This window comes from Rhinatrema bivittatum, chromosome 3 (genome assembly GCF_901001135.1).
Source record: "Rhinatrema bivittatum chromosome 3, aRhiBiv1.1, whole genome shotgun sequence".
In the NCBI taxonomy this organism is placed as follows: Eukaryota; Metazoa; Chordata; class Amphibia; order Gymnophiona; family Rhinatrematidae; genus Rhinatrema; species Rhinatrema bivittatum.
The window spans coordinates 522,830,032-522,852,483 of NC_042617.1; the positions used below are offsets into that span (position 1 = coordinate 522,830,032).

At 40.1% G+C, this 22,452-nt stretch overlaps 1 protein-coding gene across 7 annotated transcripts in view; it reads left to right on the top strand.

Annotated features, from left to right (window-relative positions):
• The window catches only part of OTOF (otoferlin), a 773,648-nt gene that overhangs the window by 369,870 nt on the left and 381,326 nt on the right, over positions 1 to 22,452 (top strand). For all 7 annotated transcript variants that reach the window (XM_029596247.1, XM_029596250.1, XM_029596249.1 and 4 more), the window contains exon 4: positions 21,710 to 21,809. In XM_029596247.1, coding sequence (XP_029452107.1) covers positions 21,710 to 21,809 — 100 coding nt within the window. The remainder of the gene's footprint in view (positions 1 to 21,709; positions 21,810 to 22,452) is intronic.

A 22,452-nucleotide genomic window follows, 5' to 3' on the forward strand; every position in this document is an offset into this window, starting at 1 on the left:
GTGCCGAGTCCCCCGGCACTGCAGCCTGTGCCGGGGGATGCCGAGGCGGAGCACGCAAGTTACGCCTGCTTCAAGCAGGCGTAACTTGCACAGCAAAGGTGGGGGGGGGATTTAGGTAGGGCTGGGGGGTGGGGTAGATAGGGGAAGGGAGGGGAAGGGAGGGGAAGGTGGGGGACGCGGAGCGGCCTCGGAGGGAACGGAGGCGCCAGTTGCGCGAACAAAAGTACACACGGGCGTACTTATTTAAGATCTACCTCTAAGTCTGTACTGGAGGCAATGGAGGGTAAAGTGACTTGCCCAAGGTCATAATGAGCTACAGCAGGACTTAAACCCTGGTCTCTTGGTTCATAGTTCACTGCTCTAACTACTAGGCTACTCCTCCAATCCTAGAGCCAGGAGTAGGTTTTGCTTTTGTGGCCTTTCCTGAAGCTTGATTGGAAGTTGTCCAAGGAATGCCTTTCCTCTAGTAGAGTCTAGAATTGGCTAGTAGTTTTGTGTTTCAGATAGGCCTATACTTGTCCAGAATCTTGGGGTTAAGGGAGGGTTTCTTGAGTAGGGGGTCAACAGCAGCTTTCTTTAACATGGTTGGCATGTTAAGGAGCAGTTTACCTGCAGGTTGATCCACCTGGAGAGGCTGAGTTTGGCTGCTTTGATTAGCTTGGCTGGGCAAGTTGGAATGGATGATGAGCAGACAACTATCCAGTTGAATCTATTCAGTCAAATTTTGAGTGAGTAAATTTAGTGCTCCTGTTTGTGTGGCCAGTTAGCACTGAATTTTGTGGTAACCAGCTAAATTTGAAATCCCATCCAAGGAGTGCCTCTGATTCAGCCCCCCTTTTACCTAGGTAAATTTGTGCGATTTGTGCTTTAAATGCACATATTTAGCTAGTTGGACCATATTAAAATCTGATTTTAGCCAGATAAATTCTTTGAATATCAACCCCCAAATACTTAAGAGATTCCTGCTTCCCTGGGTTATATTTCCTAATTATTTACCACTTTTTAGTAGACACATTTATTACTAAATCCTGCTTCATGTTCTTGTTCTAGAAGGTTTTTAATCTTTCTAAATCATATCATGGTTTGAGAAAACAATTCTACTGAGCTAAAAATCAATTTCCATAACAAACAAAAGTAGAACAGAGTTTGAGGCTGCTTCTCAGCTAATTCTTCATCTTGCAGATTCCTAGTGCTACGTTTCTTGGTTTTAGCTATTGTGAAGTAACAAAAACTTCATGAGCTAATCTCTTACTGTAAAAAAAAAAAAAGAACTATGTGGGTGTCTGGAATAGGAAGATAATTATGGCAATTAGTCTTCCATTAACCCTTTACTTATACAAGAGCTGTGCACTTACATATTGTACACTAAATGGTACGGCAAATTATGGTGGGAGGATAAGAACAGTGGGGGGATTTGTGGAATTAAGTAATTATTTCACTTTCAATACTAAACCTAGTTGTTGCTTGCAGAAATAAAGGAATCAGAACTGGGAAGCATTAGGCCTTCTGCTGCCATATTAGTGCTAGGTGAAATTGTTCTACAAGAAATCCGAACATGAGCAGAGACCCTGAGAAAAAGGAATGCATGTTCCTTGAAGTCTGACTCTCGGGTTCTGTCAGTCTGATGGACAGGAACGCACAGTAGGGCCCTTTGGCTGTCACTGGAAGGTCAGGCTGAATCTAATTAATAGAGAGGTTTTTACTACCTTCCTCCTGCTATAACCACCAAGGTAAAGTCAAAGGTTCTGGCAGAATATAGGATCCTGGTCAACTCTTCTGTTGACTAATAGTGACTTACTTGATCATCCTGTGTCACTTCCTCAGAGCCCGACCGGAAATTTATGGAATGGGAGAAATGTGGGCAGAAAGGATAGGAGGAAAAAAAAAAGTAAGAACAACTTGGAGGCGGGAGGAATAAGAGAATGAATGAATGAAGGAAGGAAGGAACAGAAAAAAAAATAGAACATCTTGGGGTAAGAAAAAGAGGGAGAGGAGGTGGAGTTAGACACAGACGTGAGAGAGGATGAAAGGCTGAATAGAAGAGAGGAAAAAGGGAAGAGAAGGAGCAGGAGCCAAAGCGCAAAAACTAAAGTGTGACAAAGAATAGTCAAGTCATGAGCCCAACAGTGAGACTGAAAATCCATGAGGGAAAACAACAAAGATTAGCTAAAAGATTTTATTTTGGTTTTCTACACCACATGAAACTGCATTGGGCATTTACCAATTTGCAGAGTATTCTCCATGAATGCACAGGAGTCGATTAGCCAGCCAGACTTCACACACTGGACATTTAAAATCGGTTGAGAGGGTCAGCCAGTTTGTAATAAGGATTCTTTGTATAGCCAGCTGGCTATAATTCCAAATGTCCCTATCCAGTGACAGAAAGGGAGAGGGGGTGGAGCAAGGAGCGAGTGAGGGGGAATGGGAGCAGTGCACAAGAGAGGGTGGTCCATGGAGGAACAGAGCATGAGAGGGAGAGCAGGGTAGCCACATAGATAGTAATTAATTTGGGGCAGGAATTGTACCGGAATTCTAAAAATAGCGTAAGGATAAGAGCATAAGAAATGCCATACTGGGTCTGACCACAGGTACATCAAGCCCAGCATCCTATCTCTGACACTGGCCAATCCAGGTCACAAGTAAGGTCCAATTCTTTGTGCTCATAACCATGGATAAGCAATGGCTTTCCCAAGTCTACATGGCTAATAGTGGTTTAGGGACATTTTCTCCAAGATCTTGTCGAAACCTATTTTAAACCTGGTTATGCTAACTGCTTTTACCATGTCTTCTGGCAACAAATTCCACTGGTTAATTGTGTGCTGAGTGAAAAAAATAATTTCTCTGGTTTGTTTTACATATGCTACCTATTAGCTTCGTGGAGTGTCCTCTGTCAAGTACTATTGGAAAGGGTAAATAACCAGTTCCTGTTTACCCGTTCGCCCCACTCATGATTTTATAGACTTATATCATATCTCCTCTCAGCTGTCTCTTCTCCAAGCTGAAGAGCCCTTACCTGTGTAATCTTTCTTCATAGGGAAGCCGTTCTATAGGCTTTAACATTTTGGTCCCTTTCTCTTTATTTTTTCTAGTTCTGCTATATCTTTCTTTTTTTTTTTTTTTTATTTAAGATTTTTTGTAGACATAACCACAAAGTCACAATAAGGCACTGTGAAAATACAGTCTCGCGTTGGAGATAAATACCATAAACAAATTGGCAATAAAACAGTTCAATGCCAGAAAAAAATAGAAGAAAGTAGTCAAAAGCCAACATAGATACACATGGGTTACACCACAATTTTCACCTTTTTTTTTTTTAATCCCCACTAGAGACCCTATCCCCCCTTCCCTCCCCCCCTCCCTCCCTCCCCCTCGTTAACTAGATGAGAAATAGAGCTACTCTGCTATATCTTTCTCGAGATAGGACAACCAATACACAAAGTGCAGTTGGACCATGGGTCAATGCAGAGGCATTATGATATATCCCCCCTATTCCTAACTCCAAATCATTCTCCCTAAGAGCTTCTAAATGTTGACATACATGATTTGGTTAATTCTGCAGTGTACAGATCAGCAGGAGCTTAATTTAGCGAGCACATTTAACAATAGTATCACAAGTGAGGCCTGGGCCCCAGTGAGGCTCACTGAAAGCTGGCCCTAAGCGGGTAACCATCGCTGGCCCCTCTTAAGCAGGTGCTTGTGGAGAGCCCTTGCTGCCGCCTCGCAGCATTTGCTGTTCATTTGGGGGATAGTTTTATAACATCCCGCATAAATTACACCAGTTGCCAATGTGGACCCCTGCACATAAGCCCGCTTTGAAAATTATCCCATGAAATCTCCCCTTATATGCTTCCAACTGCTATTTAGTGCCTGGAAATGTTTTGGGAGAATGCATATCTGTACATTTGAATTTTCAACAGACGTGGATAAGCCCAAAACCCTCCCTGACTCTTCCCCCCTCCCCCACCCCAGAATGCCTCCACTCAGTCTGGCTAAACTTACACATGGACAGGACCTACGTGCCTAAGTTTACCCGCATTTCAGATGGGCAGTTTTTAAAAAGCCCATTTCTGCAGGTAAAAGCAGTGTTTCACATGCAGAAATGCTTTTGAAAATTACTCTCCATCAGAAGATATCAAGATTTACATCCCTTCTATTTTAACAATAAGCAGCATGTAAAACTTAAAAAAAAAAATAAAAAAAAATCAGAAACTAGAAATGGAGAAAAAAGAATGAAAGAAAAGAAAAGTAATCTCAGAGTCCAAAGCCTGAGGCTTATGTGTGACAACTCTTTTCTGCTCATCATTAGTGAGTGGAACTGTGATAACTGCAGGCTGTATTTAATTTGCAGATGATTAATCCTTTTATATTTGCTCCCCATCTACTCAACAGCAGGAGGGAAAGCATCCAGCTTTCCTTAGATCACTCTGAAGCGTAGACCGTTCATTACTCCGAGTTTACCACACACACACCTCACGTGAAGCTTCTCTCTCTCTCATGAGCAAATGTAAATAAATGTTCAGCAGGCGCAGGAATTTAAAGGCCTGATCTGGGCCGTTATCTCTTCTCCCTGCCCTGAACTGCAGACAACTCTTTGCTGGGGTTCTGTGAAGGAGCTCCCAACGAGACTGCAACTCCATCCACAGTGGGGTGGAGATTTGATAGGACCTGTACAGTGAATGCCCCTCGGCACCATCTCCCTGAGAGACAGACACCGGACGTTTTATAGTGGGCGGTGGGAGCGTAGCGCATAACTTTAGTACAGAGTGCCGTTTAAATGCTGAAAGAAATGAAATCTGAATAAATAAAGGCACACCAGAGAGAAGCTGCATCTCAATCAGAGAGTGAAAGAGGAAGGGAGGAATGGGAAGCGTTCCTCATTAATTATGAAAAGCTGGAAAGTAAAGCACAGTGTACAAAGCTGATGAATTTTTCATAACGGGGAGGGTGATCGGGGCTGGGAGGGAGGAAGGAGATCACAGGCCTGAACATATGATGCAGTACTTTTTCTCAATAACTCCCAGGCTTGAAAAAAAATTGTACTATTTATCTGCAATGCCTTCAAGACGTTTTAGGGGCCTGAGGAAGAGCAGCACCTGAACTGAAATGTAAAATATTAGAAGAAGCTACTTTGTAAGTAATTTCAAATGACACCCACATGAGATTATACTCTTAATTAGCACAAGTTGCAGAACCTTAAACTCCTCTAGCAACCTGCATAGGTTTGGATTAGATATGTTACAAAACAATCTCCCACACAGTGCCATATTGCAGGAATTCAGAGAAATCTGCATAAAATGGAAAAATCATTTGCTGTATGTTGTGATTGTGTGCAGGAAAAGTCCATAAACGATTATTAAGATGGACTTGGGGGAAATTCACTGCTTATCCCTAGGATATGCAGCTTGGAATCTATCTACCTCTTGGGATCCTGCCATGTACTTGTGACCTGAATTGACCACTGTTGGAAACAGGATACTGGGCTTGATGGACCTTTGGTCTGACCCAGGATGGCAAGTCTTATTTCCCGCAATAAATTATAGAAATCAGCATTACACACCTGGGGGGTAGGGGATTGGAGGGAGAGGGACATTGTGTATCTCAGTCAGATTCTGCAGCAAACCACAGAAACTGAAATTATATTAAATGGGGGCATACTGTTAAGGTAAAAGTAGGATGTGATACATGTTTGAAAAACACTTTTTTAAAATGTGCATTTATTAAATTCAAACAAAATAAGGAATTTCTCTGAAGCATACATATATATATCACTAGTCACATTTGACCTCAATTTAAAAAGTAAGATTTTTCAGATATTTGTAGGATATGTCTCTTATTCTACTGTTTGTCATAACATTCCCTGTCACTGTCAGATGTCTGACACATACTTTTCTCTCAAAAAGACAGTTATAGACAGTCTTTCTATCTCACACACACACACTTTTCTCTCTGTCTCACAGTTTTTCTCACACAGGGATCGATACAATACCATGCACAGCGGCTAGTGCACAACTCAACACACAATTGGATGCGCGTTTTGGATGTCAACACCTTCACTCTCTAGTAGGAAAAGAAAGCCACTGATACACAAAATAAGACCTAGCAGAAGGTCAGATTTGGAAAGCAGGAAATATTCCCTAAAAGGTCAAGTCCAATAGGTAGATTCTCAAGTGGGATGACAAGCTGGACCTGCCACAAATCTATAGTAAAGTCCTAATCTGTTTGGACTGGAATTGAGCATCAAACAACAGGGTCTAATATGAAACCCCCATGAAAAACATTACTACACTTTTACATGTAATGATATCATGAATAGCTATAGTGATATATCCCCGATGGGAAAAGGCTATGGGCTTTGCTACACATATACATTGCACAGCTTTTCTTAGAAAATACAAATAGCTTAGCTCAATTTGGGAGAAAATGTCTAAGGGAATCATTTGCAGTATTCAGTGCTGTTAGATCAAGAATCCTGGACACCAAAGGGATGGGGTTACTGAAAAAATGCCCTTAATATAAACTTGTCTTCTGTTCTGGTCTGGTCCTGAGGTCACTAAACCTATCACATGGAATCATATATACCTCTTCATCATCTACGGATTTAAGATTTTGTAAAAAGACATTTATTGAAGATATACATTCAAAGCGAAAAGAAAATATTAATTTTGCCAAACTCTAAAAAAAAAAAAAAAAAAAAAAAAAAAAAGCATGCCTTCAGCAAAAGTCCTTCTCATCTGCTTGTTGCAAAACAAGTATTACCCTCTGTATTCAGGTTGTACATTATTCATGTTTCAGTTTTGCAGAAATAACATAACATGCAAAAGAATGAACAGCTTGCCAGGACCAGTAAGTGACCTCTTTCACATACTGGCAGAGACACATTACATGGTGGTGGTGTTGTACTTATTTAAACAAGACGCTTCGTTATAGTTTCCAGTCACTACTGTTTGCCTCATTCTGTGGCGATGATACGATCATTTTGTTGTCATCTTCCAGGACGCTGCTCCACTAAATGCAGAATAATAGCAGCCACCGAAGGCTGCCGCTGCTGCAGTTACACATTAGGGAGAAAAAGCAAGTGCAGTACTAATCAATATCCAGCCTGGGTGTTAATGCATCACTTTGAAGTATGTTTCCACCATGAAGTATTGATTCAGGATTTTAAAGCAGAGTCGGGAGGGAGGAGGGAGGGAAAGGGTAGGAGTAAAGGAGTCTCTTAAAGGATGCGCATGTCACAACTCATTCAATAGCTCTGCCTTGGTCTTGCCAGGTGCTTAGCTTGCAGGCAGGTATTCCATCGGTATAGCTTTCCCTAAGGTAGACATTAGTGCAGTTCTAGTAGATGTATTGGTCCTAGAGAAAACTTGAGGCTGAAGAAGGGACCCTTAGAGTCTCGAAAGCTTATGTACTGCTACGATCTGTTTGCTGGTCCTTTAGAAAGGTTTCGCATGCTACAAAGCCTCCCAGGCATGCAACAATGGCTAGGAGGTAAATGACTCTAATGGCACCATAACTTATGTATCCAAATTTGGAAAGAGCTACAAACTGTGCATGTCATAATGTGACAGCCGCAGTAAATATCAGAGCAGCTGCTCGCCAGAGCATGCTACACTGCTACATACCTACAGTAGGTAGATAACTTTACTAATGAATAAGGCCCTACCTAAACTGGGAGTGAGGCCTAATTTTGTGGGTTTCACAGTTTCACACAATTACAATTCAAATAGAGACTTAGTGGTCATCTGATACCTGCTGATATACTGCCAATCAGTTGTCTACTGCAATTTTTCCTATCTTCTCTGCTGCTAATGTTGCCAACTCACTGCAGATTTTCAGGAAGGCTAATTCAGTCCTACGTTTACTCCACTGCCTGCATGGACTTAGAGTTCTGGTGTCCCCATTGCAAGGGTGGTCAACTCTGGTCCTTAAGAGCAACAAACAGGTCTGGTTTCCAGGATATCTACCATGAATATGAATGAGATAGATTTGCATGCACTGCCTTCATTATATACAGATTTATCTCATGTATATTCATGGTGGAAATCCAGAAAACCAGGCCCATTTGTGGGTCTTAAGGACCGGAGTTAGTCTCCCCTGCCCTAAGAAAAGCAAGACTACAATTCAATGCAGGCAGTGGAGTAAAGCCAGGACTGGATCAGCCTGTCCTGAAAGTCTGAAGCCTAACTGCTGCTCAACCATAACTATTTGAAGTTCATCCTCCGAGTTAGGTAGGGCCCTAGTGTAACCCCTGGGCTGATAGTCCCAGATAAAGGGAGAAGAACCACATTTCAAACAGTGTCTCTTAATAGGAAACTCTTCCCATGTTGTTACTTTATCTGAGTGTCGAAGATTTCCCTGAGTGAGAGGAAAATATTCTTCTAGGCCCTCTACATTTGCTTTAAGTCAGATTTTAATTTTGAGATCCTTGTAAACAGCACTGACAAGCGTTTGGAGGTATATAGCAGCAATAACTACACTGAAAGCTGGAGATGGTCAGCAACATAACTTTTACTGGGAATTTTGTAATTGATGGCAAAGGCTGTACAGCAGGTGTTATCTCCAAAAGGATGTTGTAGAAGTTCTTTAGTTTGCATGTAATAAATTTAAGACTCTTAGTTTATTCTCAATAAAGTCAGATGTCAATTTACTGCCAATTGTTAACCTTCACAGTTCTCATTTCCAATCATGTGATGAAACTACCTCCCTCCCAATTATTAGGGAACAGATCTTAAATCAAAGTCACTATGTTCCATCGCAAAGCTCAAACATCATACCTCCCTTGTAGTTCTTCTCCTTTCCCTCATACTGTAGATAACAAAGTGGAACTTTCACGCCTCCCCTCTCATTACCTATTTGAGAAGATCAGGATCCCCTGGATGCGACCCAGCAAACCTTTTCTCCTCTCTCTCCTCCCTGCAAGTGAATAGAAATTCACTCCTCCTCTTTGGGCACAGATGTTCCCTTGAGCCTTTAACAATGAAAAACTCCACTTCGCTTGACAATACTAAATCCTGAGTCCCTGGGTCCTTGGATGTCAATTAATACCGAAGGTAAATCTTGATGTGATGAGAGTTTGTTTCCCACACTAAGATTTTCCCTCTACTGTCTGGGGGGATTCTGTAATTTTGTAATTTTCTCCATCCTTTTGGCCATCCCCTTTTTGCACTGATTCAGTGAGCCTATAAATCCTCTCCTGAGTATGCTCAAAAGGGGAGACCATTCTAGGTTAGAGAAGAGAGAGGAGAAATTTTGCTGAGAAGTGGGGTTTTTTGGAGGGTCCCACTGCTCACCTAAGAAGTGCTATTAGAGATTTCAGTTTCTCTATGGTTTTTTATCAGCTTCTGACACAAGGGCCAGTTTTCCCCCTGGTTGCATGCATTCTGAGCTGATGGTGGTTGCATTCCCATGACCAGTCAACAGTGAGTTGAAACTGCTGGAAACTGATGTTTTGGAAAAACGTTTTGCACAGTTGATGAAAGAGGGATTTTTGGATTTTGTTTACCATTCTAGCACATGCTAGAAGAAGAAGAAAACTTTCCCATCTTTTACGGGAAGGGTTTTTGATCGGATACTAATTCAGAAAAAGGTAGAGAATCTAGCAGTCCATGCACCATGGACAAAAAGACTCTGGCTTTTGGAGTGATGAGTTTTGTGTTGCTCTTCATTATTTTTGTCATATTAGCTTGGATTTTGTTTTTCAAACTTAAGTCAGTTTTTTGAGTTGAACACCGCAACTGACTCCTTGCCATGTTTTGGGGTGTTTGCTTCATCCGGAGAACTCCTCTACCAGTGAGTACAAGCTGCTTAGTGATTCTGTTTGGATTGTGATACAGATCCCCACTATTGTACCATGGGCCCCGGAGATATATTCCTCCTGCCTGCTGGTGAACCCCTGGCATCCCAGGAGCTAACAAATGGAATGGTGTAGAAGGTGCAGCCCTGGGAACTGTGTGGCCCCTAAACCCAACGGTAAGGGGGGTTGCATTAATAAAACAGAAAGAAAGCAAAATAAGAGTCAAGCAGGCTGGACATGTCCTTCGTCAAAAAACTTCATAAAACAGGGCAATAAATAGGTAAAAGGACTCCATTTCCTCTCTTTACTTTGGTTTCCATCATTGGAACACCAAACTCCTTTTCCAGAAATATAACAAAAAAAAGTAACAACAGAAAAATATGCTGCCTCATAAGGGTCAAACCAAAGAATCCACATAATAAAATGATGGCAATGCTTTTCATTGAATAGGAGTTTCCCATCCGGACTCCCAGATGGAGGAGCTATTGGTCTCTCATTACCTCCTCGATTCCCCCCTTTTATTTTTTATTTATTTATTTTTAGTTTTTATAGCCCGATGTTCCTGTATAATATACATATCACACCGGTGTACAGGGAAGTAAAACTTTTCATGAAATTGCATGTTCCTGGCAGAGAACCTTTAGAGTCTCTACATTAGTCATAATGCTTTGGGGGGGAGGGGGGAGAGGGAAAAGAATAGCTTTTTTAAAACAAGAAAGAAAGAAAGTTAAGCTTAGGAAAACATTTCCTTTTTCCGATGACTCGGCCAGCCGTGAGCTAGAAAGGGGTTCCATTTTCAATTGTGTTATGAAAACCACAGAGTGTCTCACCTAGCGAAGCAGAGATGGTGAGAGCCCCTGAAGAAGAGATGGATAGCATCTCCCGTGTCCTCTCCCAGCTCTTCTCATAGCCCATGCCGCATCCAGTCACTCAGAGAGCACCTCGTGAGGCCTCCCCTTACTGAATCCAGCAAAGGATAAGGAAGCTACCAGGAAAGGAAATCAGGGAACCCTGGCTGAAATCTCTCTAAGGTTATCTTTCAGCTTTTAAAGTTTGATTTATTCTCCCCTTCCAAAGGGAAACCACTTAGTAGCATTACATGCCATAAACAGCATGGCTGCCGTATTAGTCCATTGAAAAGCATGGAAGTAAAAGTTAACAAATGAAAACAAAAAATAAAGTGATGCATTTTTTGTTGGACTAATTTGACAAGTTTCTTGACTAGCTTTTGAGAGCTAATACTCTCTTCCTTGGGTCAGACCTGAAAAACTTCTCAAAAGGTAGTCAAGAACCATATTAAATCAGTCCAATTAAAAGATATCATCTCATTTATTTATTTATGTATTGTTTCTATTTGTCTACCATTACTTGCTTGCCAAAAAACAAACAGCTTGACACATCCAAGTTTTTCAGGCTTTGTTCATCCTCTGCTTTCAAACAAAAGCAAAGAAAACCAGGACTACAAGTACTGCACCGGATTGATTGCAAGGCAGGGATGGATTACTGTCATCCCTACACTTTTGGGTCTCTCGGCTTCACCGTTAAAGGATGCTACAGATAGCAGAGAACTCTGCAGCATGCACTACAGTAGGACCCTCACGGTTTTAACATGTGACGCAGATTTTGAAATCTTTATATTGGCTCCCCAACTTTTGGTGATTTCAATTTAAAATTTTGCCTGTAATTTTTAAGGTGCTGCATTCTGTAGTACTTTCCCGCATTATTAGTGTGTCTTTGAAAATTTATGATCCAACATGTTTGTTATGGTCCCAGTGTAAGAACTTTTTGGATGTACCATCTGTTTAGCATCTACACTTATGTGAATCAAGGGAACAGATGTTTGCTATTGCAGGCCCATTACTTTGGAATTTATTACCTGAAGATGCTTGAATAAAACCTTCTGAAAAAAAGGTTAAAGGATTCCTATTTAAGCAGGCTTTTGAGTTGCTCAAGCCACCTCACTGAAATAGCAATGGTTTTTGGGAGTAAATAGTTTGTTTTCTTCTTATTATTTGTTGAATGATTTGTCTTATTCTTTTTATTATTGGTTGTGTTCGGTGCCACTGGTTGACATTTGTGCCGTTGGCTCTGCTCCTCATTTTATGTTAATGATTTTTCTCCATTCTGGCATTGGTCTTGTTTTTTAAGTTAAAGTAAACCTATTTTTTGTTGAACACCACTCCCTGTCTGCTAGCTGTGTTTCTCCATGGGTATCCTGTTCTAAGATTTTATTAAGTGAGTACCACTGAACTGTAATTGAGAGAGGTCAACCCTGTCCTGAAAGCTCCCAGTGTACCAAGGGCCCCGGAGGTCTATACCTCCCCCCTGCCTGCAAAACCCCGGTGTCCCAGTGGCTACATTTGTTATGAGATGGCAGAGAGAATTAGAAGTCCAGGACATTAAAGAAATAGCACTGGGAACTATGTGGCCCCCTTCATTCAGGCTCTAAAATGAAGAGGGGGAGATTTTACATTGGTTTCTGTTGATTCGATGTGTGTGTGTATTTGTTATGCACTTAGGATTTCTGGATAGGTGGGATAAGAATATGGGATACCAGAACAGGTTAAAAATTGCTGCAGAGTACTTGGGCCTAACATAACATGACCTAGGTGCAAAGCACTGACTAGGTTGTACAGAGTCATGAGAAACACTGTGAGCTGCCGGTTCCTTCCAATTATCCTGTGGTCTTCTTAGATACCTTCACAAGCTTTCTTATTACTGTAATGAGTTAATAGAGTGGGAAGATTAAAGCTTTACCTGCAGATACTCGGTATGAGGTGCAGCAGTAACAGTGCTTACGTCTTACAATATTACAACTACTGTAAGAGCTGCCGTGTGGGTTCTCCAAGGATATAATACTTCCAATTTGTCAAGAACAGCAGATGGGCATGAAAATCAAGCTAATGTACTTTAACTTTAATTTGATGGTGTACTAATGAAATTATGTTGATTCCTTGAAAAAAACTCCTCAAGAGCCAACCGCTCTTTCTTATTCGGTCCCATTGCGTTTCAGCATGCAGACTGCGAGGGCATGGCCATGAAACATGCACAGCGCTCACAGAATTTAATGGCAAAAGTCCTAATGGAGCAAGACAAGCAGTACCTGGTGGCAGGTCAAGATCTGTGCTCTGGTGTCAAGGTTCACGATAGAACAATGCAGCAGAAAAAGGAAAAAAAGGGTGCTCATGTAAGGGCCAGACATACTAATCATTTGTCCCATAAACACAAAATGGGAAATTATTTTAGTACATCGGGCCCTACAGTCTGCTTCCCTCTTACATTTGTGAATTCACTTTTCATGATCTGAGCAGGAAGAGATTTATGCTTTTGCTTCCTGCACTGTGGCAGGCTGCCATAGATAGGGACTATGATCAGATAGGCAGGCAGAGGGGTTAGGGGCCACTTTTACATACAGAGCGAGATGTAAAAACAGAACAGTTCAGTCTTGTAAAGATTTGATGTCCTTCGGAGTGAGGAAACTCGGACAACGATGAGGTTTGTACAGTGTTCTCTCAACCTAGCTTGATGGACTCTCTACCTGGGTAACCCCTACACTACTACCTAAAACTCACCTCGAGTTACTAGGTGGGCCTCCTATAGTAGCATAAATAGCTAACTACTACAAAGGCCTTGTAGATAGGTTCTCTCTCTCTCTCTCTCTCTCCTCTCTCTCTCACTCACCTATGCAAAGCACTAAGATAATGCACATTACAATAAATAGGCTATTACCATAAAACATACCCCTTTTTATATCACATGCGATATTTACTGCTTTTTGATAAATTTAGGCCTAAGATTACTAATTAAGATGAATTAGTGGCACCAAATATATATTTTTTCCCCATTTTTGCATTTATATATGCTTTCCAAGTTTATCTCCTACAGTTTTTCTTTGTAAGCTCCCCAAGATTTATAATGGTGACTAGATTATTGGAATATTGTATTAACATTATAGTTATTATGGACTTTTGATATCTTGCATTCCAATGTTTGCTTTTTTAATTTCATTGATGTATGAAGTTAAATTTAATAAAAATATTAATTTAAAAGGAAAGAAACTTGGGAGGGGAAAATGAGATGTTTTCCACTGAAAAGCACTGGAATACGAGAACTTTTAGTTGAGAGATTGTAGAAAAATTACAAGTATTTTTTTTAAACTAAATAAGAGGAAGAAGAAGGAGAGCTATCAGCTGTGTGGTATAAAATGAGAATATACATTAGGAAACAAAAGTGAGCTGGAAAATGAGATGTAAAAAGGAGGGAAAATGGCAAACAGACTAAAAGGCAAGACCTGTATCCAAAGAGCAATTATCGTGTAGCAGAACACAGACCAAATTGCCTGTTTATTTATTTAGAAATTTTATATACCATCATTCCATGTATAGATCTCAGTGGTTACAAAGTGACATTCAACAAACAAACAAAGATTGGTTACAGAGGTGCTATTCATAGGCAGGCATTAATATTTATCAAGTGAAAATTTTCTAGTACATATTAAAATTGATCTAGTACATAAGGCAAATAGTCCGGATATTAAAATGAAATGATAATTTTCACGTCTTAGTGAGTTTTTTTTTGAGAATCTTGCATTCTCTTGTTTGATTTGTTCCTCATGATTCGATTATTATCTTTTGTCCTTCTTGTTTTGTGGTTCTGTTTATTTTGATGTTTCTAAGTTAAACCATAAGCGTTTTTGATTAGCCATGTTTTTACTTCACGTTTAAATTTCTATCTGGTAAAATACATAGTGCCTCAGGCAGAGAATTGCAGAGCTTTGGACCCGCTATGGAAAACACTCAATCTCTTGTTTGCATCAGATGTGTGCACCGTATTGTGGGAATAGACAATAGCCCATTATTTTGAGATCTTAGTATTCGCTGAGGTTTGTAAGGTTGTAGTATCAATCCTAATAAGCTGATGTTATTGGAGTGAATGATGTTGAATATTACCATTAATATATTATAGCAGATTCTGGATTGTACTGGTAGCCAATGCAATGACATCAGTGAGGGTGTTATGTGATCATATTTCCATATTTCCAGTGGGAGCACTGAGAGGAGAGGATCACCTTGCTGGAAGATGAAAGGAATCAGTAAGTTTTGCTTGGGATTTTTTTTTTTTTAAAGTATTTCTGTCTTTGCTACACACAAGACGTTACACAGCAAAGTAGAACTGGTGAAGGTTATAAGAACGCATCTATCCCCTGAGGCAGGGTTCTAGCTCGAAACATGGCACATGTTGGGACTAATGGGATTTGTTTCACCAGATACTTCATGGAATATTTGAACAAAAAAAAAAGTAAAAAAGATAAGTGGTTGCTTAATTTATTTTTATTTGCATAAAAAATATAAAAAACTACAACTTGAACCTTAGGAGCGATGATTATTAATAAAGCAATGAAGGTCTACAGTACCAGTAGTGCTTAGTATGCTGGTCCTTTCTCACACTTTCAATACCACCAATAATATTTAAGTGAATTTTTGTTTATCTGTGCTATAACAAACTCTCTTGTGACATATATTTTACACTGCAAAGCAGTACAGACATGTCTAGACAAATAAGGGAAGGTACTGCATACTGTTTCAGTGTAAAGGAATAGAGTTTAAGTCAATCAGTTAAAGACCTACCTCTTCAAACTGGCTTTCCCTTAATTTCCCTCCGGCCTTTAGTGCTCCTGTGGTTCACTTCACTCTTACTATGTAACTACCTTGCTTATTTAGTTCTTGTTAAGACTCCCCGAGTAGAATGACACAGATGAATCGTCCTGCCTTGTGCTAACTGACTTAACAGCCACCTTTGATATTGTAGACCATACCCTGTTATGCCATCAGATGAGAAACATAGGGATCGACGGTATGGTTCTCAGATGGTTTCACTTCCTTTGTATTCCAAGTCAAACTAGGCAACCATATATCTGTGATACAGGTGTTCCTCAAGGCTCAGCCCTCTCATTAATACTATTCAATATTTACATGCTCCCACTGTGTAAATTATTGATGAATCTAGGAATAACTTTCTTCTTGAATGCTGATGACTTACAGTTTTACATCCCACTCTCCCGATCATTTGAAAACCCAGCTTCAATACTCGCTACCTATATGAAAGCAATATAATAAGAATTATCGTAACTTAAACTGACATTAAACCCTAAAAAGACTGAAATCATTTGGCTGAGTAGAAACTTATCGACAGTTAAACAACCTGCCCTAGACCTTGGTAATTTTCAAATTAGTCCCTGAAATCAAGTACAGGATTTAGCTGTACAGCTAGATGAGAACCTCACAATGAAAATGCACATCAATAAATTAATCAAGACAGGTTATGCCAAGTTTTGTATATTGCATCAGTTGAAACCTTTATTAAATTTTGCAGACTTCCGTACTGGATTGCAAACTTTAATCTTCTCAAACCTTCTCAAAACTATAACTCCTTACTATTGGGTCTTCCAGCAAGTCACTTAAAACCACTACAAATATTACAAAATACTGTAGCAAGACTTTTATTAGGATCTAAGAACATAAGAACATGCCATACCGGGTCAGACCAAGGGTCCATCAAGCCCAGCATTCGGTCTCCAACAGTGGCCAATCCAGGCCATAAGAACCTGGCAAGTACCCAAAAACTAAGTCTATCCCATGTTACTGTTGCTAGTAATAGCAGTGGCTATTTTCTAAGTCAACTTAATTAATAGCAGGTAATGGACTTCTCCTCCAAGAACTTATCCAATCCTTTTTTAAACCCAGCTATACTAACTGCACTAACCACATCCTCTGACAATAAATTCCAGAATTTAATTGTGCGTTGAGTGAAAAAGAACTTTCTCCGATTAGTGTTAATGTGCCACATGCTAACTTCATGGAGTGCCCCTTAGTCCTTCTATTATCCGAAAAAGTAAATAACTGATTCACATGATTTTAAACACCTCTATCATATCCCCCCTCAGCCGTCTCTTCTCCAAGCTGAACAGACCTAACGTCTTTAGTCTTTCCTCATGGGGGAGCTGTTCCATTTCCTTTACCATTTTGGTCGCCCTTCTCTGAACCTTCTCCATTGCAACTATATCTTTTATGAGATGCGGCAACCAGAATTGTACACAGTATTCAAGGTGCGATCTCACCATGGAGCGATACAGAGGCATTATGACATTTTCCGTTTTATTCACCATTCCCTTTCTAATAATTCCCAACATTCTGTTTGCTTTTTTGACTGCCCCAGCACACTGAACCGATGATTTCAATGTATTATCCACTTTGACGCCTAGATCTCTTTCTTGGGTGGTAGTTCATAATATGGAACCTAACATCGTGTAATTATAACATGGGTTATTTTTCGCTATATGCATCACCTTGTACTTATCCACATTAAATTTCATCTGCCATTTGGATGCCCAATTTTCCAGTCTCACAAAGTCTTCCTGCAATTTATCACAATCTGCTTGTGATTTAGCTACTCTGAATAATTTTGTATCATCTCAAAATTTGATTACCTCATTCGTCGTATTTCTTTCCAGGTCATTTATAAATATATTGAAAAGTATGGGTCCCAATAAAGATCCCTGAGGCACTCCACTGCCCATTCCCTTCCACTGAGAAAATTGTCCAATTAATACTACTCTCTGTTTCCTGTCTTTTAGCCAGTTTTTTAATCCACGAAAGGACATCACCACCTATCCCATGCCTTTTTACTTTTCCTAGAAGCCTCTCATGAGAAACTTTGTCAAACGCCTTCTGAAAATCCAAGTACACTACATCTACTGGTTCACCTTTATCCATATGTTTATTAACTCCTTCAAAAAAGGGAAGCAGATTTGTGAGGCAAGACTTGCCTTGGGTAAAGCCATGCTGACTTTGCTCCATTAAACCATGTCTTTCTATATGTTCTGTGATTTTGATATTTAGAACACTATTCACTATTTTCCTGGCACTGAAGTCAGGCTAACTCGTCTGTTGTTTCCCGGATCACCCCGGAGCCCTTTTTAAATATTGGGGTTACATTAGCCACCCTCCAGTCTTCAGGTACAATGGATGATTTTAATGATAGGTTGCAAATTTTTACTAATAGATCTGAAATTTCATTTTTGAGTTCTTTCAGAACCTTGAAGTGTATACCATCTGGTCCAGGTGATTTACTACTCTTCAGTTTGTCAGTCTGGCCTACTACATCTTCCAGGTTCACCGTGATTTGGTTCAGTTCATCTGAATCGTCATTCTTGAAAGCCGTCTCTGGAATAGGTTTCTTACCAACATCCTCATCCGTAAACACCGGAGGAAAAAATTAATTTAGTCATTCCGTGATGGCCTAATCTTCTCCTCCGTAGGGCCTCTATTCCGGGGAATCACGCGCCGGCACTTGGCCGGCACGCGCAATCTACGCCTGCCCAGAGGCAGGCGCAACTTGCATAACAAAGGTATGGGGGGTTTAGATAGGGCTGGGGGGGGGGGGGGGGGGCGGAAGGAAAATTCCCTCTGAGGCCGCTTCGATTTCAGAGCGGCCTCGGAGGGAACAGGGAAAGACATTGGGGCTCCCCTAGGCTCAGAGCACGCAAGGTGCACAAGTGTGCACCCCCTTGCATGCGCTGACCCTGGATTTTATAACATACGTGTGGCTGCACGCGCATGTTATAAAATCGTGCATAGATTTGTGCGTGCCAGGTTGCGAGCACAAATGTACGCCCGTGCGTAGGTAGTAAAATCTAGCCCTAAGCTTTTTTCTAACTTTTGGCTTTCTTTTGATAAAAACACATAAACTCTAAGGGGTAGATTTTAAAACGTGCGCACACACGTCCATGTGTGCACACTTCCCGGCATGCACACATTGACGCGCCAATTTTATATAACATGCGTGTGCTGGTACGTGCATGTTATAAAATCCATGGGCCGCACACACATGCATGGTGGATTTTATAATCTGCACCCACATGTGCAGGCAGCACATACAGGGGGGCCAAATTTTTTAAGAGTACATGCGGCAAGTTCCCTCCAGTTAAGGAGCCGACTGGAGGGAACTTCCCTACCCCCCTACCTAACCTTCCTTCCCTTTCCCCTCTCCACACTGACCCCTAACCCCTACCTAGCTACCCCAAATTTTTTTACTTACTGCTCCTTGGGAGCAAAAACAATTTACACGCGCTGTCCGGCTGCCGGCGCGCAGTTCCCAGAGACAGCATACAATGCCGCTGTCCTGGCCCGCCCCTCCCCGCCCCACCCCTTTGAAAAGGCCCGGCAGTTGTGCGCGTAAAGGGGTTTATGCGCGTGGCCAGGCTTCTTTGGAAATTAGCCCGGCGCGCGCAAGGCCCGGCCAAATGCGTAAACCCCTGAAAATCTACCTGTAAGCTTTTTCCTACCTTTTGGCTTTCTTTTTATAAAACACACACACACACTAAAGAATATACCCCAGTAGTTTACTGCTCCCCAAAATGTTTTACATTCTAAAATTTCCCAAAGCAATACTTACCGATTCTCTTAGCCATCAGTAAGATGATCCTCTCCGCTGAGTGGTCCCTCATCTTTCTTTCTTTTCTTGAGATATTTTGTTATTCATTTTTTGTATTAGTGTTACTAATGTCTGATATTTTGTATATTCTAGTTTTTATTATTGTATTACTTATATATTATTGTTTTTGAATTTTGCCTCGAGCAAGTTTTCTTGGTAAGGTAAATCATAAATTCAACTAAATAATTTACCAAGGCATATTGTGACGACTCTTATTTGAAGCAACATATTTTCATGGCACTAGGTCAAAGCCATAGCAAAGTTTTCTTCTTTCTCTAGACCAGTGCTTTATACAGATTGCAATCATTTCCATGCTGGGCTCACTGGATCTTTCCTAGTCTAAAAAAAAAAGTGACTATCCCAGAGTAATTTGAAGTGTCTGTCTGATATAGGGGGAAGGAACTACCGCAGTCCATGTGATTTGCTTCTACTAATTCACAGGCCTCTCTGATTTCTCTAGTGTGGCAGGTGTCTATAAGGGACCATGGACAGATCCCCATTGGTCCTCAGTGAAGGTGCCTGGCCTGACTTTAGGGTGTCTGTGGCACATTTTGGTGGCCAAAGCTGTATTTATGATGAGTTCAAACTATACTGCGTTAGCACTCAGGCCATAGGCTTCTCGCCAGCAGGTCATGCAGGAGGAAGGAGAAAGAATTACGGGGAAAAAGAAATGAAAAGAAATAAAAGCCTGTTTTGAAGAGTGTCACCTTAGCAGAGAGTATTTTGTACTTTAATAATGAGAACTCTTCTCCTGCCAGGAAATGCATACAGTAGGCACAAAGCTTCTCGGACTTTCATCGTGACCTGATACGTTCCCTTCTGTTCCATTTGGTGACCCTTTACCTTGGAGGTATTGTATATAAGAGGTCTCATGTAAGCCCCTGACCTGCAGGACCTGGGACTATATTCTGATGCACAAAGTGATCTCCTCCATCTCTTAAGATCCCTGCCTGTCTGAACATGAGCTGCTTGTGAGATAGCTGCAAGATGTGCAGGAAGTCAAGATTCTCAGTTTTGCCATGGCCAGAGAAAAGCTGTGAGAAGTTTTTATTTCTAAAACAAAATAAATTCATACAGTCCTTTATTATATTTTATTTTACCTCCATGTCTTTTAGCTGCTGAAGCAATTATGATGGTGAGTAATGCAGTGCTGAGATAAAGAAAGCAAGGTCACAACCTTCATCAGTGGGAACGCTGCAATTAAAATAAATACAGTTCTTGTGTTCCCATTTCAGATAATTAAAAGCCTCAACCCCGTGACACAGAAATCCAGAGTTCACACACATCGCACATATCAAAAAGAAAATACAAATCGCCATCTTAATGTGAGTTATAGAAAGAGCCTTAAAGAAATAAATATGTACTAATCTAATCTTGTCAATGGACAGAATAATTACCTTAATAAGACACATCATCTTGATTCACAAACTCTTGTTTTGTAAAACATAACTTAATGCAGAACAAAAAAAAAAAATAAAATCTAGCCACAAAATAATTATAACTTTAAAACAAGAGCACGACTCATTTTTAAGATAATGTTAATTTACCCTTGTTCGATGTGAGCCGATGTGATATGACGGGCGTCATGAATGTCGGTATAGAAAATAAATAAATAAATAAATATTCATTATATAAATAAACATTTTAAAATGAATAGAGCTGGTTATGTTGATAACCTAATAGATACATTTATTTTTAATGCCTTAGAACTTATGAACAGCATTTTAAATTATTTACACTATCCTTCATATGGCTTGTTTACATTACAAGCGTTTTGCTTCCAAAACTACAAATCATTTCAAAAGGTTATAATGACTCCCAATTTCAACAAAGTTTTGTTCATTATATAATATTTTTTCATCATGAAAACATTTGAATTATGATATAAAATATGAATATTTCTAAAATGCCAGTATTTAATGTGTATATAGTGGCTAAAATTAAAATATTTAAACATTGGAGATTGGGATTTATATACATTGGAAAAAAATATATACCATAGTTCAAGAAAATGCATCTTATTTTCACTCAAGATTTTAGCCAATGTTATTTACTAATGTGAAGAAAAAACATAAAATGAATTATCAGTCCGGTTATAATTCTTGATGTAAATGCTTGCTTATGATTGGAAAGAATCCATTTCCTTTGGTTGAACATGAAAGGGATAAGATTATTATTTCTATTTTCAGATGGAGATAAGGTACTTGGTTTCGATGGTTAGAAGGGTTCTGTGTCCATTTCGCTGGTTATTAGATTTCTGTTTTTCAGTACTTAGTACAGAAATAGCTTTACCTTTCTTCGAACAGATACACAATTAAACATGTTGTCTTTTTTTGTTTGAATGAACAGGATTTCTTCTTCAGCTGCATTCGTTTGCAAATGAAATGATCTTATTGTTTCTTCTGGTATTTCTCATTGGTTTCCCAGACTTATTGGAACTTTCCGGATGGTGCTACAGAAGGTTGTGGAAGAGGCCCAGTTGGAAGTGACAGATACCTTGATAGATGACAACAACTCTGCCATTCGGGTTTGTGTTTTTCTTTATATTTATTTACATTTTGCATCATTAGAGATGGACTGAGTGATTCATAGAGCATAGAAAAATCAGCCAGCTCTTCAAACATGATAAAATAAGATTTATTGTAATCAAAGCATATTTACCAATGTTTTAGTCCTATAAATGAACTGTCATCATGATCCACCATTTAATAGGTCACAATTTGTTATTTGTTTCAAATTGACATGATGATCACTGACTCTAAATCTCAATCTAGAGAGAAAGCTGGTTTTGTTCAAACTCTAGAAAGTTAAGATTGCATTTTGGGAATTAGAACATAAGAAATGTCATACTGGGACAGAGTAATTGTCTAGCATCCTGCTTCCAACAGTGGACAAGCCAAGTCACAAGTACCCAGCAGGATCCCAAAGAATAGGTCAAATCCTTTTTTCTCATGACCAGGGATAAGCAGTGGTTTTCCCACTGGTTTATGAACATTTCCTCCAGGAAACCTAACTTGTATAGGATTTGCAACTTCCTTTCCCAGTAGAGGTTTGAGCCTCTGCCACCAAGGTCCACATGTGCAAGTCAAAGGGCTTGTCTGGGATTTAAACCCAGGATCTCTCACAGCCAAAGCAAGAATCATACCCCAGACCAATGATCTATTCAAAGA